General features: G+C 39.7%; 1 protein-coding gene across 1 annotated transcript in view; it reads left to right on the top strand.

Moving 5' to 3' along the window:
• Positions 1-10,354: 10,354 nt before the first annotated feature.
• TSG101 (tumor susceptibility 101) overlaps positions 10,355-19,652 on the top strand; it is a 179,253-nt gene continuing 169,955 nt past the window's right edge. Inside the window, exon 1 of the mRNA XM_053689347.1 lies at positions 10,355-10,530. Within this exon, the coding sequence (XP_053545322.1) occupies positions 10,489-10,530 (42 nt within the window). The 5' untranslated portion in view covers positions 10,355-10,488. The remainder of the gene's footprint in view (positions 10,531-19,652) is intronic.

Genomic DNA, 19,652 nt, shown 5'->3' with positions numbered 1-19,652 from the left:
GTATATGGTGCAGCTGCATATGCACTGCACTAACTGTCTTACACACAGCAGACCGGTGTGTCAATGAGTGACTGCAGTGCAAGTACTGACAGCTGCTCCAACGGGCCCCCTGTAATAGCGCTCTCTCTTTACATACAAGTTTAGTTAATTATGCTTAGAATATATTGCTAGTTAGATAGTATGTAAGTAAAGAGCACTGTGCAGATGGTATCACCCTTGACTGATGTCCACCTTACCGGCTCAGGCTCACCCACACGTGACTGCTCGTTTCAGTCTGAGCCTCTCTGTGTCAGTCAGATATGTCTTCCTCCCGCCCAGCGCCCAGACCTCAGATTATAAAGAGAGCTGGGCGCTGATTGGCTCCGGAGTCTGGAGGCTGCTTAGAGAGCAGCTTCTATGGGAGCGGTATAGCCTGCAGAGAGAAGCACCATTGGGTGGCAGCAGTCTCCAACATCTTCATATTATACAAAGGAGGGTAGCTGAACGGCTCTCAGCCTCTCCTTTGCGCAATATGGATATGGAATGGATGGATTCGCTTCGCTATTGGCTAGTTTAAACTAGACAGCCTTCTTGTAATTCATGGCAGCAGAGTTGGCGGCAGGGGGTGGGGGGTTAGGGGGGGGACCTTAGGGTACAAAAAATATATATAAAAACCTTAAAAATATATATATATTTTTATTTTTAATAAAAATTATTTTAAAAAGTGTAATTACAGACATAGGACAGGGGAAGCGCTGCCTCCCCTGCCTCCTATGACAGCACGTCACTGTTTTTCCTTGACAAAGAGATAGTAACTAGCAGTTCTATAATAAAGTAGGTGACGTGCAAACAAATGCAGAGTGTCATGATACCCTAGAGACATGGTACTTACAGCCACCTTTTCCTTCTCTCAGGCAGTTCTACCCCTTTATAATGTTCACAGTAGAACACTCAGCGTGCTGCACCGTATTGATGTGGCCCCTGGATTGTCACTAATTTTATATAAAATCTATACAGGCATCTCTTGTATACTTGGTTATTCTGTGACATACCTGCTGGTAGCAGCTGATCCCATCCTGTATATGACCATTACTTGCTTTATATGTCCTATTAGCCATATCCTGGTAATAATAACCTACAAGGTACATAATAGATGAGGTTAAAAGAAGACAAAAATCCAGCTCAGCCCTTACTCTTCAATACATTTTATAATGAAAATGAATTACAGTAAAGTATTTAAAAAGTCCACCCTTTTAAAGGAACATAATAGTGAAAACTTAAATATACATGAGTGCATTATAATTGTGAATAGAAATATTTTTGCAAAATACTTCTAATAAAAGCTGTAAAATAAAGCTACTGCAATATACAAAATATTGGCTTAAAGGGACAATGTACACTAGATTTTTCTTTGCAAAAAATGTTTTGTAGAAGATCCATTTAAATAGCCTATCTGTGAGTGTTTTTGTATCAATGTATATTTTTCCTTTTTAAAAAAGTAACATGCTGATTTTCAGACACTTAACCAAGCCCCAAAGTTTTAGATGTTAACTGATGTCTACAGACTACTGGTTGTGTAATGGAACTTTTCATATGCAGGGTAGAGGGGGGTCTCTGCTCTTCCTGCTTTTCCAGCCCCTTTCAGTGGGTGTCCTCCTAGCCTAACCTCCTCAACAGTGCTAAACTGGGAGCTTCTAAGTAAGTTTTAAAGGGTTTTATCCTGGATTATTAAATCAGTTTCTGTGCATATTATTCTTTTATAGTACTCTATAAAGAAGGTCTTTGGCGAATTATGTCCGCAGCGGCCTCGCTAAATGCAGACAGCATACGCTGTCGACATTTAACAGTGCACAAGCATATCTGGTAAACTGCTTGTGCCGTTAATCATTTGCCGTTAATCATTTATAATGGGAAGGGTTCGAGTCTCAGTCCTAATTTTTTTAGGGGGTACCTAGTTAAGTATAGTGTGCATGCAGAACATTTCAGGTTTGAGACCTCTATTATATTTTTTTAAGGAGGCGGGAAAGTACAATTTTTTAACATTTCCATTCACTTACTGTCATGTACTGTCCCTTTAACTTTTCTTTTTGCACACCAACCTGATTTTTTAACAATAAAAGTCTGACACACCTTTCCACAGGTGCTCAGTAATTTGTGTGTGTAGGCTGTCTGCCGCAGTCAGTTGCTCTACTAGGCTTACTAAGCTCCTTCAAAGAAATCTGCAGTTTCTACTGCTAACTCTAGAACCTTAATCTTGGATTACAGTTTAGTTCTATTTCTATAAAAAAAGACTTCCCTGTGGATATTACTGAACTTATCATTTTGGGAACTGTTTGTTGTGTTGTGGATCCGCTTCCTCCAGCTTTAACTCTGAATCTTGGAAATGCTGCCGCCTACATCTGCGCAGTGCAACTTTTACCTACCTTACATATTTCTCCATCAAGTAAGAAGCACCACAGGGATTCTCGTAATCAATCTACCGGTGTAAGATTCCATTCCCCCGATGTCTCCGCAAATCAGATCGGATCCTCCAGTCTCCCGCTAAGCCACGCCCATTCTCTGACGTCAGAGACACTCCAAAAACCAACTTACCAGTGAAAGCAGTTACTTCTCAAGTTCCTCTCTGCTCTCAGCTTTACTTCTAATGTCTCTACTGCTCCGTGAGATTGGGTTTACCAGCTGATCAGTGAAGGAAGAATCACGCACTTAAGCCACGCCCACTGGGCGTACATTCACTCTGATCTTAGCTACGAATATCAAGTTGATACAAGGTAACACTTCTTAGACTGTACTATAAGCATCTACATAAAAATAAGTTTTGAATTCATAACTGAGTGTTGCAAATTCCAAACCAAACTTTAACACAAAATAAATACTCTGCTACAATTATATCCAATTACTGCAACTGAGATTCATTACCATTACAGCTGTCATATATATTATTACCAGCATTACATATTACTGAGCCCTAAAAAAAAAAAAAAAGGAAATATGAATCCAGCAGATCTTCCCAATTTCGTTATGAACCTCTCACAAAGAGTAGACCAAGTAACTCAAGGCTTAAGAGAATTAAAAGTACATAATGACAATCTACGTGGCATAATAAAAGATTTAACAACAGCAAAACCTGCTGCTCCTGAAACACCTCTGGAACCCCAAGTATGTATGCCGGATACATTCTCTGGAGACAGAGGTCAATACAGACATTTTAAAAATGCATACAATCTACTTTTCTCTCTCAAACCAAGGACTTTTTGTACAGAAAGAACAAAAGTACTGACAGTAATTTCCTACCTCAGGGGGGAACCAAGAATTTGGGCTGATTCTTTCCTAGAGAATGATGATCCTATCCTAGCATCCTTGGAGGATTTTTTTACAGAGATGGGCTTCCTATACGAAGACACAAATAGACAAATGACAGCAGATGCCAAGATGAGATCTTTAAAACAAGAGAAAAAACCTGTAGAGGAATATCTGACAGAATTTAAACATCTTGCTAAGGACTCTGAATGGAGCCAAATTGCTCTACAAAACTAATACAGAATAGGCCTGTCAAAGGTATTGAAAGATGAATTAGCCCATACAGAGATGCCTAAAACATTGGAGGGGTTGATCAGTTTGTCAATCCAAATAGATAGACGAATCAGAGAAAGAAAATTAGAACGACAAAATTCTGAGACTCCTTACGGGGGTACCCCAGTATATCAACCCAACACACCAAAGCAATCTTACGAAGCACTGGAGATTGGTTTTACCAAAGGACCACTGCAACCTGAAGAGCGCAATCGGAGAATTAAAAATGTATGTATTTACTGCGCTTCCCCAAACCTTGTAGTGAAGGAGTGCCCAATACTTCTCGGATAAAAGAAGTGTAAGTTCCAACTAGGATATGACTGTTTGACTTCCAAAATTAAGAATGCTACTTACTGTACCCTATTTCTTTCCTTGCAGTGGGATCACCATCTACATCACGTTGAAGCCGTCATAGACTCAGGGGCTTACGGGAATTTCATGGATTGTACACTTGTTAATCTCAATAAAATACCACTTGTTTTGAAAGCAGCCCCCGTTTCCATAAGAGTCATTGATGGTTCACTTATTAAGACCGGTCCTATAACACATCAGTCTATATTACTCTTAGTAAAAACCTTATCAGGGCATGTTGAATTTCTATCTTTTGATGTATTACCATCACCTTTATTTACAGTAGTTTTAGGTTTAAACTGGCTACAATTACATCAACCCGCTATATCTTGGAAAAATCTTAAGGTGGATCTCAACTCTGAATACTGTAAAAAAACGTGCTATCTATATTCTACCATCATGCTGACACCACTTTCTGAACTTCCTCCTGAATATGAAGAATTCACAGACGTTTTCAGTAAAAAGGAAGCAGAATCTCTCCCACCACACCAAATATACGACTGCCCAATAGAACTACAGCGAGGATCTTCTATTCCATATGGGCATATATACCCGCTATCTCAGCCAGAACTAAACCATCTTGAAACTTACATTGATGAGAATCTACAAAAGGGGTTCATCAGACCCTTTAGTTCTCCAGCAGGTGCAGGAATATTCTTCGTCAAAAACAAGGACAACAGCCTTAGACCCATCATCGATTACCGTAAACTCAACAAGAGGACTATAATGCCTCTCATTCCGGAATTAATAGAACGTCTTTGTCAAGCAAAAATCTTCACTAAACTTGATCTTCTATGAGCATACAATCTAATATGCATTAGAGAAGGAGATGAATGGCTGTCTGCTTTCAGGACTCGTTATGGATTGTACGAATACACAGTCATGCCATTCGGGCTCTGTAACGCCCCCACCACTTTTCAACATTTCATAAATGACGTTTTCAGGGATCTTCTTGACATATGCATAGTCATATACCTTGATGACATCCTTATCTATTCAAACACCATTGAGGAACATAGGAAACATGTCAGGGGGATCTTATCCAGACTCAGAACTCACCAACTCTTTGCTAAACTTGAGAAATGTTTGTTTCATGTAACCGAGTTATCTTTCCTAGGCTATCATATCACTCCAAGAGGAATCCAAATATAATACAATAAAGTCAGGGCCATTAGAGACTGGCCCACTCTTACATCAAAGAAAGATGTACATCGATTTCTAGGTTTCACAAATTACAAGCACAATAGTACATTCACTAATTTCCATTGGACTCCCAGTACTCAAAAGGTATTTGAAGACTTGAAAATGAAGTTCACTCAGGCACCTATTTTACGTTTCCCGGATCCGACCCTGCAGTTAATTTTAGAGGTAGATGCGTCCGAATACGCAATTGGCTCTGTTCTGGCCCAACGCAAAACTGCCAAAGACCCAATACACCCAGTCACTTTTTTTCTCAAGACTAATGTCACCTGCAGAGTTAAATTACCCGATAGGGGAAAAGGCACTTCTGGCTATCAAGTCATCATTGGAGCATTGGCGTCATCTTCTCGGGGGTACTGAACTTCCAATATTGATATTTACAGATCATAAGAATTTGCAATATTTACAAACAAGCAAAACCTTGTCTGGATGCCAAGTAAGATGGAATTTGTATTTCTCAAGATTCAACTACCACATCTCATACAGGCCAGGTAGTAAAAATGGGAAGGCCGTTGCTCTATCTAGAAAAGATGAATAACCTACCACAGTCACCCTACTACTGTCATTTCCTCAGAACGCTTTCTAGGTTTAACTCATACTTTCAGTCAACACCTAAAACAGAAACTCTCTGAAGATACTGACATACCCCTAAAGTTGTTACGCCAAGATGAAACTGGTCTCTACTACTACAATGGAAGACTGTACATTCCTCCAACTCTTCGTTCCACTTTGATTAGTGATCATCATGATTCTTCTCTGGCAGGACACCCTGGTCTATATAAGACAGTAGAACTTATCAAGAGATCATATTGGTGGCCATCTCTTCATCAGACTGTACAAGATTATATACAAACATGTTAAATCTGTGTTGTCTCTAAAAATGATAGAAAATGGTTGTATGGATTTCTAATGTCCCTTCCAATACCAGAAAGACCATGGCAAATGATCGGCATGGATTTCATTGTTGAACTACCTCTCTCCAACAGATTCACTACCATTTTAGTAATTGTTGACTTACTTACTAAGATGTCTCACTTCATACCCTATCACAAACTCCCCACCTCAGCAGAAACGGCACATCTTTTCCTCTCTCATATCGTAAAATTACATGGTTTACCTTCCACAATTGTCTCAGATAGAGGTACCCAGTTCACCTCCTGATTTTGGAGAGAACTATGCAATGCTCTAAATATTAACGATAGATACAGTACAGCTTTCCACCATCAGACGAATGGACAAACTGAGAGGGTAAACCAGTGGCTTGAACAGTATCTCAGGTGCTACTGCTCGTTCCAACAAGAAAATTGGTCCACTTGTCTACCCATGGCTGAGTACGCCTATAATAACACCATCAACACATCAACCAAGTGTACACCGTTCTACACCAACTATGGTTACCACCCCACTTTCCATCTCTTACCTCAGGTTGACACAACCTGTCCTCAAGTAAATTATACCATACCACTAATACATTACTGGAAGTCTTTTCTTATCTAAAGAGAATATCAAACATGCACAGGTAAACCTAAATCGTTATTATGATTCTAAGAGACGCCCTGCACCTCCTTACACTCCTGGTGATAAAGTATGGCTTTCTACAAAGAATCTCAGAATTAAGACCCCTTGCAAAAAGCTATATGGACTGTATATTGGATCGTTTCAGATTAGTAAAGTAATTAATGACAATGCTGTTACTACAAGATACACTCCACCTTTCACGTCTCACTGCTAAAACCATATTTGCCAACCAAAACTCAACTTCTTCCACAACCACCATCCAATTTATCTTTTCAGGATGAGGAATATGAGGTACACAGCATAATCAATTCCAGACTTTACAGAGGTTCCTTACAGTATCTTGTCCATTGGAAGAGCTACAGATCAGAGGAAGATTCTTGTGAGCCATCCATAAACGTCCATGCCCCCCCCCCTCGACTTGTCTCCCTCTTCCATAGGCGCAAACCGGATAGACCGGGACCTGCAACTGCTGGGCAACTTCCTTGATCAGGTGGATATGTCATGTACTGTCCCTTTAACTTTTCTTTTTGCACACCAACCTGATTTTTTAACAATAAAAGTCTGACACACATTTCCACAGGTGCTCAGTAATTTGTGTGTGTAGGCTGTCTGCCGCAGTCAGTTGCTCTACTAGGCTTACTAAGCTCCTTCAAAGAAATCTGCAGTTTCTACTGCTTAATCTAGAACCTTAATCTTGGATTACAGTTTTGTTCTATTTCTACCAAAAAGACTTCCCTGTGAATATTACTGAACTTATCACTTTGGGAACTGTTTGTTGTATTGTGGATCCGCTTCCTCCAGCTCTAACTCTGCATCTTGGAAATGCTGCCACCTACATCTACGCAGTGCAATTTTTACCAATCTTACATAATTCTCCATCAAGTAAGAAGCACCACAGGGATTCTCTTAATCAATCTACCGGTGTGAGATTCCATTCCCCTGGTGTCTCCGCAACTCAGATCGGATCCTCCGGTCTCCCGCTAAGCCACGCCCATTCTCTAATGTCAGAGACACTCTGAAAGCCAACTTTCCAGTGAAAGCAGTTACTTCTCAAGTTCCTGTCTGCTCTCAGCTTTACTTCTTATGTCTCTACTTCTCCGTGAGATTGGGTTTACTGGCTGATCAGTGAAGGAAGAATCATGGGCTTAAGCCTCGCCCACTGGGCGTACTTCCACTCAATAAACAAGTGCTGTCAAGCAAGAGAATGAAGAAAATTGATAATAGGAGTAAATTAGAAAGTTGCTTAAAATTGCATGCTCTATCTGAATCACAAAAGAAAAAAAATTGGGTTCAGTATCCCTTTAACACAAAATAAATACTCTGCTACAATTATATCCCATTTCTGCAATTGAGATTCATTACCATTACAGCTGTCATAGATATTATTAGCAGCATTACACTTTTGTGTTGAATATCTCTGGTGCCGCACTCTCAGAAATTAACAACAAGCTCAATAACTTGTTAGCTTGTTTTATGGTGATTTACCACCTGGGTGCAGCTTCAAGTTATTGAGCTGGTTGTTCGTTCCTGAGAGTGCGCCTCTTTCTGTGTGTGTTATGTCTCCCTAAGGGAAAAAGGAGTAACCAGACATGGACTCCTTGATGAGTGTGCTTAGAGGAATATGGCTACACCTTACTGACAAGGGCCAATGAAGACCGAAATGATTGTCAGGGGTTGCGTGTTCCTTGTTAAAAAGGAATTGCCTGGTATCTCGGCACTGGACTGACTGTAATAGGCAGAAACGGACTGATATACTACAGGAAAGCTCTACTTTGTGAAAAGCATTACTGGGCTAAAAAGAAGCTGCACCCAGGTGGTAAATCGCCATAGAACAGGCAATGGTATTGAGCTGGTTGTTCATTCCTGAGAGTGCGCTTCTCTCTGTGTGTATTTCTGCTTCTGTGTGTGTGTATATATATATATATATATATATATATATATATTTTTTAAAAAGCCTGATGATGTGCAAACAATTTACTTTGAAGCTGTAATACGTGCGCTAACCAACAGTGTTAAAAGTTTAGTTTGAGCTGTGTTTGCGCATAAACGAAAAAAAACGTAGCGTGACGCTTGTAATCTGGCCATATATTGTCTTTTTCAAAAGTAATAAAAATCCAACAGCACTTAAGTTTGTGCAGGGCCTGTGAACCGAGAGCTTTAACCCTAGTCAAAAAGGATGATCTTCCTGGAGTCATTCTGAAGTAACCGATGACTCCAGATTAGTCATCAGAAGCCATCCTGAAGTTTGCCCATAGGCCGAAATATTTAAATGAGATTACTCTAGAGGCATTCGCTGGCTGTTCATGCTTGTGAGGTAATCTGTAAGGTAATCTACTAATCATTCTGAAGTCATCACCAGGATTTTTTACCTTAGCTGATGACTTTACAGTCTGATGATGTCTGATGATGTGCAAATGACTTCTAAAGTAGTTTGATGATCATCAAATGACTCCAGGATGGTCTCAGAAGTAATCCTGTTTGTCTTGGGAAGCCGGGCTCTGGCAAGAAGAGGTTCGGGTTAGTTATAGTAAGTATTTGTAGCTACAGGTGAACCTTTCACTGCTGTAACTTTGAAACATTTACATTCGTTTAACGAAAACAAATGTAAATGTTTAACAAAAATTTGATTTTAATTTAGTTTTAAAATAAGCAAAAACAGAATAGCGCAACCACCAAATATTCGGGGAAACGAATTTCCTTGAATATGGAAACAAACTTTTCTGGCAAGTACATCTCTAATTTATATTAATTAAATAAATTTATATTAATTAACAAAATGTAACCCAAAAATGATACAATATTTTTCAAATAAATAAATTTAATAAAAGTTTTTTTTCTACAGTAAGAAAGGCATATTTTCAATTTAACCAATTGATTACTAGGCGCTAGCAAAAACATGACACCATTACCCGATTGGTTGTGCATCCGGTGACCACACGGAGACACGGACCAATCAGATTATGCAATAACGGCCGAGGTCAGATATGCTACATAGAGTTATGTTCTAATTAGAGCTTTGGGCGCTGCAACCACCTCTGGGACTGGGAACCTAACCATAGGTCCCAGCCTCCACGACGTGCTTTTAAAGGTTCTCAGACAGAATGTGTGTGCGACGCATAATAATCTGACAGACAAATGTCAGTTGGATAACAGTCCGGTCTGTCTGAGAACCTTTAAAAGCACGTTGTGGGGGGTGGGACACATGGTCAGGTTCCCAGAGGTGGTTGCGGCCCGAGGCTCTGATTAGAACAGAACTTCCTGGAGCGTATCTGCCCTTGGATGTTATTGCATAATCTGATTGGACCGTGTTTCTGTGAGGTCACCAGATGCACAACCAATCGGGTAATGGTGTCATGTTTTTGCTAGCGCCTTGTAATTGAGTCCTATTTTTTATTTCAAAGAACCAATCATAAAATTCTGTATTGTTGGCCAATCTCAAAGGAGCTGAGTTCTAAGTGTTCTATCAAGTTTTTTTTCATGACCCTTTAAAATAATGTCCTTTTGAAAACATGAACAATATATTACTAAAAGAGCAGTTTGCATAGTGTAAAATACAGCTGTTTGATAGGTTAGAATCAGGTTATGATGGATAAAGACCTAAAAAGCTGAAGTACAGGAGAGCATCCCTTCCTTTGCCCTCTTCAAAAATGGCTGCCACGTTCCGCACCAGCGTCTCCATAGTAACAGCGAAGCTGCAAGACCTGTATCCAGGGTAGTGACGTAGCACCCAGAAGAGGAAGTAAGTTACTGGGCCGCGGAGTTTCCTATCGGGTTCGGTAGCAGTGTTTGTGGGAGCGGTGTCACCTGGAGCCCGGGAACGGGGATCCCGCTGCTTGTTGCCTGCCGAGGCCTGAGCGGGCCTGAACCATGGCCATGAACGAGGCTCAGCTGAAGAAATTACTGAGCAAGGTGAGGGATGCAGGTGTCACCGGCCCTTGCTCCCGGGCACCGAGTGGCGCTTGTGTCATGTGACCCTGGGCGCGCTCTTGTCAGCTGTCACAGTTTGTGCCTATTCACTCTCTCCCAGTCAGTGTGTTTACTTTTTCCCATCTCTCACTCATTACAAAGTTACTTTCTCCTTCTTCACTTTCTCTCCTTATTAACCGTAAGGTTTATACTGTCCCCCCAATAGTGATCACCCCCACCCCCACTATAGTCTTATTAACCCTAATGTTTATACTGTCCCCAATAGTCATCACCCCCAACCCCACTATAGAGTCTTATTAACCCTAATGTTTATACTGTCCCCCCAATAGTGATCACCCCCAACCCCACTATAGAGTCTTATTAACCCTAATGTTTATACTGTCCCCCCAATAGTGATCACCCCCAACCCCACTATAGTCTTATTAACCCTATTGTTTATACTGTCCCCCAATAGTGATCACCCCCAACCCCACTATAGTCTTATTAACCGTAATGTTTATACTGTCCCCCCCAATAGTGATCACCCCCAACCCCACTATAGAGTCTTATTAACCCTAATGTTTATACTGTCCCCCCAATAGTGATCACCCCCAACCCCACTATAGTCTTATTAACCCTATTGTTTATACTGTCCCCCAATAGTGATCACCCCCCAACCCCACTGTAGAGTCTTATTAACTGTAATGTTTATACTGTCCCCCAATAGTGATCACCCCCACCCCACTGTAGTCTTATTAACCCTAATGTTTATACTGTCCCCCCAATAGTGATCACCCCCCAACCCACTGTAGAGAGTCTTATAAACCCTAATGTTTATACTGTCCCCCCAATAGTGATCACCCCCAACCTCACCATAGAGAGTCTTATTAACTGTAATGTTTATACTGTCCCCCCCAATAGTGATCTTCTCTAGGCTACCAGTAAGTCCCTTCCATACACTGTTTACACCCAGGTGTTAGTGGGCTCACTTTATACTGTCCCCCCCTAATAGTGATCACCCCCAAACCCCACTATAGAGAGTCTTATTAACCCTAATGTTTGTTTATATCTTCGCTCTAGGGTACCAATAAGTCTCTTCTGTACACTGTTTACACCCAGGTGCCAGGGAGGGGGTAGTGGTGGCAGTGGGCTCACTTTATACTGCCCCCCCAATAGTGATCACCCCCACCCACTATAGAGAGTCTTATTAACCCTAATGTTTGTTTATATCTTCTCTGGGCTGCCAGTAAGTCAATTTCATACACTGTTTACACCCAGGTGCTAGGGAGGGCTAGTGGTGGCAGTGGGCTCACATTATACTGTCCCCCCCAATAGTGATCACCCCCCAAACCCCACTATAGAGAGTCTTATTAACCCTAATGTATGTTTGTATCTTCTCTAGGGTACCAGTAAGTCTCTTCTGTAAACTGTTTACACCCAGGTGCCAGGGAGGGGGTAGTGGTGGCAGTGGGCTCACTTTATACTGTCCCCCCAATAGTGATCACCTCCCCACCCCACTGTAGAGAGTCTTCCCACCACTTTGTGTGTATTATTTGTATATACATATTATGTTGTGCAACACACACGGTTTACCAGCCCAGTAGCATTATGAGGCACCAGGATGGGAGCAATGTTATACTTTACAATATAACGTTTTTCTTTTATAAATATGTTACTCAAGCTACGCATAATTTAACATAAACTGATTAAAAAAGAATTTCTGCATCAAACATTGAAGAAAAAAATAGCTAATTTTAGCTTAAAGGGACATAAAACAAGTTGGGATAGAGACAAATTAAAGAGACACTGAACCCAATTTTTTTCTTTTGTGTTTCAGATAGAGCATGCAATTTTAAGCAACTTTCTAATTTACTCCTATTATCAAATTTTCTTCATTCTCTTAGTATGTTTATTTGAAAATCAAGAATGTAAGTTTAGATGCCGGCCCATTTTTGGTGAACAACCTGGGTTGTCCTTGCTGATTGGACAGTACCAATAAACAAATGCTGTCCATGGGCTGAACCAAAATTTTGCTGGCTCCTTTGCTTAGATGCCTTCTTTTTCAAATAAAGATAGCCAGATAACAAAGAAAAATTAATAATAGAAGTAAATTTTGAAAGTTGCTTAAAATTGCTGCTCTATCTGAATCACGAAAGAAAAATTTTGGGTTCAGTGTCCCTTTAATATAATATGTACTTCAATTACTTTACCTGCAAATGTATACTACAATGCCTTGCCATTAACCCTTTCTTTTTAGTTTCTGAACATATAGAGTTTACCATCATATGAATCTTAGTCAAGTTTTCAATGCAATTGGCTGGGTGGTTTGCCTATAAGTAGGTCATGGGGAGAACCAGTTACTATTGATCTACTCATAGGTAAATGTTGTATGATGTCATCAGTAGTAGTATTAGTGTCCTCTCTGCTTATAGGTAAATGTTGTATGATGTCATCAGTAGTAGTATTAGTGTCCTCTCTGATTATAGGTAAATGTTGTATGATGTCATCAGTAGTAGTATTAGTGTCCTCTGCTTATAGGTAAATGTTGTATGATGTCATCAGTAGTAGTATTAGTGTCCTCTCTGCTTATAGGTAAATGTTGTATGATGTCATCAGTAGTAGTATTAGTGTCCTCTCTGATTATAGGTAAATGTTGTATGATGTCATCAGTAGTAGTATTAGTGTCCTCTCTGCTTATAGGTAAATGTTGTATTAGTGTCCTCTCTGCTTTATAGGTAAATGTTGTATGATGTCATCAGTAGTAGTATTAGTGTCCTCTCTACTTATGACAGCTGAAACCCACCCATATGATTCCCGAAGACGCTTCTGTTTTCAGTTTGATGGATTTCTGCTTGACACGTTTGTTTTATTCTTATTCTTGCACAATTTTCTTTGTACTCATCCTCTGCTTCTTTGATATTTTCTTGTTTTTTCTTTCTCTCTAGGTTTTTTGTGTGCTTTTGACGTATTTCATGGACTTTTTCTTTTTGCTGCATATTTTACTTTCTTTATACATTTCTGTTTCTCTTTTTAAAGGGACAGTCTAGTCAAAATTTACCTTTGATGATTCAGATAGGGCATGTCATTTTAAACAACTTTCCAATTTACTTTTATCATCAAATTTGCTTTGTTCTCTTGGTATTCTTTGTTGAAAGCTAAAGCTAGGTTGGCTCATGCTAATTTCTAAGGCTTTAAATGCCGCCTTTTATCTCAGTACATTGACAGTTTTCACATCTAGACAGTGCTAGTTCAGGTGTGCCATATAGATAACATTGTGCTCACTCCCATGGAGTTATTTGAGTCGGCAATGATTGGCTAAAGTACAAGTCTGTCAAACGCACTGAGATAAGGGTTGCAGTTTCAAAGGCTTAGATACAAGGTAATCACAGAGGTAAAAAGTAATTTTTTTTTTAATTTTTTTTTTTTTAATTGAGGTTGTGGAAAAAGCAATACAACTTATGCATGGTGATAAACCAAAAATAACACAGATATAGTATATCACAATAAAACAGTTTCCATGTAGATAAGCAAGATTCACATTGGAAGGAATATTCGGCTGAAAATTGGAACCTCATTTTCATTATTACACATACAATGGGTACTTGGAGGTCGTGGAGAAAACAATAAACTGATACATGGTGATAAACCAAAAACAGCACAAATATAATACTTCACGATAAAATGGTTTCCATGTAGAAAAGCAAGATTCACATTGGAAGAAGTACTGGACTAAAGGCTGGAACCTCATTTACCCTATTACTCATACAGTAGATACTTTAGATGGTCCTATTGATAGAATAGATTATCAATATATATTAGTATATACTTTAGATGGTCATATTGATAGAGTAGATCATCAAGATATATTTCAACAAATGTCGTTACCAATTATATAATGCGATATGAGATGTAAATATGGTTAAGTCTCTAAGGTGCGGTATGTGCAAGATAAACCGCGTAGTGAAAACTCCCATGCAGGGAGGTATATTCCAAGAGGGTATTAGTGTGTGTGTGTGTGGGGGGGGAATTTAAATGCAGTTAATGGACTTATGTCGAATAAAATATACACATTAATAGCCATATCTGCAATAATTATGGTAAGGACACTGAATGAAGATAAATGATGTAATAAAGCACTGCATCCTGGTGAGGAGTATATTATTTGTGAGAAAACAAGACTTTATGTCTATGGGGAGAATTAGATGGGCATAAATAAAAGCTATATTCCATATACTAAGGCCTAGGAATTCAACATGGAACCAATAGGGAGAGTCATAGAGCATTCGCAATAATTAGAGAGGTGAGACGCTGTGCAACTAGATGTGAATGCAGGGCCAGCCTGCGCTAGGAGGTATGACAACCAAGGGGAACTGGGATCAGAGCATAAAAAAGGCTATAAGTAACAGTATGAGTAAAGCACTCCTAAATATATACTCTGGCATAAGTAATCTCAAAATCGTCTGAATTTGTCAAGAGCATATACCAACTATAGATATACTATAAGGAACAAAACTGCAGTCTCAGTACATAGTGAAGGGCTGGAACATTGCTTATGGGCTGCAGACGGCATTAGGCTGCACAGCTATGTTCAAAACTATTCTGTGAGGTTATCTATTTGATGAATATAACATCCTGCCGCCCCGGCTGCTGGCGGCAAGAAGCCACACACACCAATTGCACAATGAGCAAACACACAGCATGAGAGCCTGGAAAAAAAAAGCCATGGAAAAACTATGCAGTGAGACATTGAAATTCAGTTAAACGCATAGTGAGTGCAGACAAAAAGGGGCCTATATATAATATATCACAGTGTATGAATATTGTCATTATCCCATAAAACAGTCTAGTTAGAATAGCTTAGCGGTCAACTGAGTTATGAAAAATATAGTAAAACCCATTTTATGTGAAACTGTGAAGGCATCCCCTGAGAGAAGTTCTAGTAATCATTTGCATTAATGACCCTAAGTTAATGCTATGCTCTACAGTGTCACTTATGTACATATATAGCTCTCAGGTACCATACACTTATAATAGTCAATGGGGAGCGCATAGTTCTACATCTGTACAGAAGGGAAGAGTGAGTTCCTAAGCCTAGGGAGCAGGGAAAATATAAACAACCTCAACTCTCAAACACGAAAGGACATAATCAATATTGTCTATCCTGAACTGTAATTTTTATCAAAGTTAAACTCACAAACTATGGTAGATACGCATAGGGGGCAGCAAGTCGATGTATTAATGTCCAGTATATTGTATAACTCCTTGGAGCGCAAAACCTACTAATATCCAGTTCATCCTGCTTCATAATAGTTCAGATTCACATTAGAGCCATAATCCGCTCCGGTTGCACACTGCTGTAGGGGAACAGCCCGGTCTTTACTGCGCTGAGCTGATGCCGGGAAAGGTATGGGAGAAGTGCCGGGGTTAATGCCCACATCTGAATAGCTCCCGGAGAGGCATAGCGGGAAACGGGCTGTGAGTAAGTTTATAGTGATATTTAGACCAGCCGCAAGGCTGAAGGACCTGTGCGCTCGGCTTGTTTCTTTGCGTAGCCTCCCCCTCCTCTTTACAAAGACAGACGACCTTGGTTCTAGCTGGGGGTGACTCAGTGTATTAGGTGACTGGCCCACTGCAGGATCATTTAAGGTTCTCTCTGTAGTATTGTTTACGCTAGTCGAGATAGTAGTGCTCACCGCCTCAAGCAGGGTTAATCCGGTAGTCATGCAGCAATGAACTTCTGTTATCGGTGACCCCTCTAAACTGCTATAGAGCGCATCAAGCAGCGATTCTTGTGATACAGAGATAGAATGCAGCCCTCTGTCAGCTTCTCGTCTCTCAAGCTCATATTTAGTGTAGGGCAATGGGAGAGATCCCTGTACAGACAGTAAAGATAGCGGCTGCTGCGTGGTGGTGATCAGATCTGCTGTGCCCTTCTCCTCACAGACAGTTAAACCAGTCGAAGTAGTAGTATAGATAACGGAAGGTATAAAAGCCTCAGCTACTGCTTCCAAAAGAGTCATTATGCCGGTCCAATAAATCTTGCAGTTGAGATAAAAGGAGTGCAGCCATGTTTTCATGTACTTGGCGCTCCCCAGGGAGGTAGAGAGCTAGGGTTGAAAAAGTTTAGATGTATAACGCTGCAGGGTTCCTCCAACTGTGTCCGGAAGGTAGTCTTCAATATAAGTCTCCAATATAGAAACATAGGAGGGTGTTATCAATGGTAAAATTTAGGAAGATCGAGGTAAATATTAGGAGCTCTCAAGGTATGCGTCTTGCTCCTATGGTAGTTGGCTCCGCCCCCGGTAAAAAGTATTTTAATATAACTGTGTTGGTTATGCAGAACTGGGGAATGGGTAATAAAGGGATTATCTATTTAAACAATAAAATATTTTAGAGTTTTTCTTTCTTTGCCTCTACTCTACTCTTTTTATTTTACCCCTTTAATCCTTTATATTTACTTTATTTCTCTGTTATAACTTCAGTGTCATTCTTCTTTCCTTTACTTGTTTATCCTTGGCATAAGGGATGTGCCATTAAAATGAAAGTTTTATGGTTCAGATAGAATTAATTAAAAAATAAATTAACTTTTCACTTTACATCTATTGCTACCCTTTGTTGGAGATTATGGTCTCCATGACAGAATGCAAAGATCATGCATGTGTCTGTGTATTAGAATTACACTACTACCATATAGTGACCTAGGCATGAGATGCATGTGTCTGTGTATTAGAATTACACTACTACCATATAGTGACCTAGATATGAGATGCATGTGTCTGTGTATTAGAATTACACTACTACCCATATAGAGACCTAGGCATGAGATACATGTGTCCTGTGTATTAGAATTACACTACTACCATATAGTGACCTAGGCATGAGATGCATGTGTCTGTGTATTAGAATTATACTACTACCATATAGTGACCTAGGCATGAGATGCATGTGTCTGTGTATTAGAATTACACTACTACCATATAGTGACCTAGGCATGAGATGCATGTGTCTGTGTATTAGAATTACACTACTACCATATAGTGACCTAGGCATGAGATGCATGTGTCTGTGTATTAGAATTACACTACTACCATATAGTGACCTAGATATGAGATGCATGTGTCTGTGTATTAGAATTACACTACTACCATATAGTGACCTAGGCATGAGATGCATGTGTCTGTGTATTAGAATTATACTACTACCATATAGTGACCTAGGCATGAGATGCATGTGTCTGGGTATTAGAATTACACTACTACCATATAGTGACCTAGGCATGAGATGCATGTGTTGGGTATTAGAATTACACTACTACCATATAGTGACCTAGGCATGAGATGCATGTGTCTGGGTATTAGAATTACACTACTACCATATAGTGACCTAGGCCATGAGATGCATGTGTCTGTGTATTAGAATTACACTACTACCATATAGTGAACTAGGCATGAGATGCATGTGTCTGTGTATTAGAATTACACTACTACCATATAGTGACCTAGGCATGAGATGCATGTGCCCTGGGTATTAGAATTACACTACTACCATATAGTGACCTAGGCATGAGATGCATGTGTCTGGGTATTAGAATTACACTACTACCATATAGTGACCTAGACATGAGATGCATGTGTCTGGGTATTAGAATTACACTACTACCATATAGTGACCTAGGCATGAGATGCATGTGTCTGGGTATTAGAATTACACTACTACCATATAGTGACCTAGGCATGAGATGCATGTGTCTGGGTATTAGAATTACACTACTACCATATAGTGACCTAGGCATGAGATGCATGTGTCTGGGTATTAGAATTACACTACTACCATATAGTGACCTAGGCATGAGATGCATGTGTCTGGGTATTAGAATTACACTACTACCATATAGTGACCTAGGCATGAGATGCATGTGTCTGGGTATTAGAATTACACTACTACCATATAGTGACCTAGGCATGAGATGCATGTGTCTGGGTATTAGAATTACACTACTACCATATAGTGACCTATGCATGAGATGCATGTGTCTGGGTATTAGAATTATACTACTACCATATAGTGACCTAGACATGAGATGCATGTGTCTGTGTATTAGAATTACACTACTACCATATAGTGACCTAGGCATGAGATGCATGTGTCTGGGTATTAGAATTACACTACTACCATATAGTGACCTAGGCATGAGATGCATGTGTCTGGGTATTAGAATTACACTACTACCATATAGTGACCTAGGCATGAGATGCATGTGTCTGTGTATTAGAATTACACTACTACCATATAGTGACCTAGGCATGAGATGCATGTGTCTGTGTATTAGAATTACACTACTACCATATAGTGACCTAGGCATGAGATGCATGTGTCTGTGTATTAGAATTACACTACTACCATATAGTGACCTAGGCATGAGATGCATGTGTCTGTGTATTAGAATTATACTACTACCATATAGTGACCTAGGCATGAGATGCATGTGTCTGTGTATTAGAATTATACTACTACCATATAGTGACCTAGGCATGAGATACATGTGTCTGTGTATTAGAATTACACTACTACCATATAGTGACCTAGGCATGAGATACATGTGTCTGTGTATTAGAATTACACTACTACCATATAGTGACCTAGGCATGAGATGCATGTGTCTGTGTATTAGAATTACACTACTACCATATAGTGACCTAGGCATGAGATACATGTGTCTGTGTATTAGAATTACACTACTACCATATAGTGACCTAGGCATGAGATGCATGTGTCTGTGTATTAGAATTACGTGATCTAGACATGAGCTTAGTGTCAGCAAGAGATACCAAAGGAAAGAACTAAATCTGATAAGAAGTCAATTGGAAAGTTTTTATTTACCTGTGCCCACTACCTGAGTCAGGAAGGTTTCATATGAACCTGTGTATCCCTTTAACGTCATTACCTTTTTTTTTCCATTCATTGTTGGCTAATATTAGTACAGTGTGCCATAAGCCTGTGTCAGGTAATTTACAAGTTTCATATTTTCTGTAACTGTGATTGGTAAGGGCATCTCTAATATACATATAAATGTGTGTGTTCATATGTGCAGGTGCAACAATTTAGAAACTTTATGTGTCTTGTAG

Source organism: Bombina bombina, chromosome 7 (assembly GCF_027579735.1).
Source record: "Bombina bombina isolate aBomBom1 chromosome 7, aBomBom1.pri, whole genome shotgun sequence".
NCBI lineage: Eukaryota > Metazoa > Chordata > Amphibia > Anura > Bombinatoridae > Bombina > Bombina bombina.
Note: the sequence above shows the minus strand (reverse complement) of the source record. Positions and strands in the feature narration are given on the sequence as shown.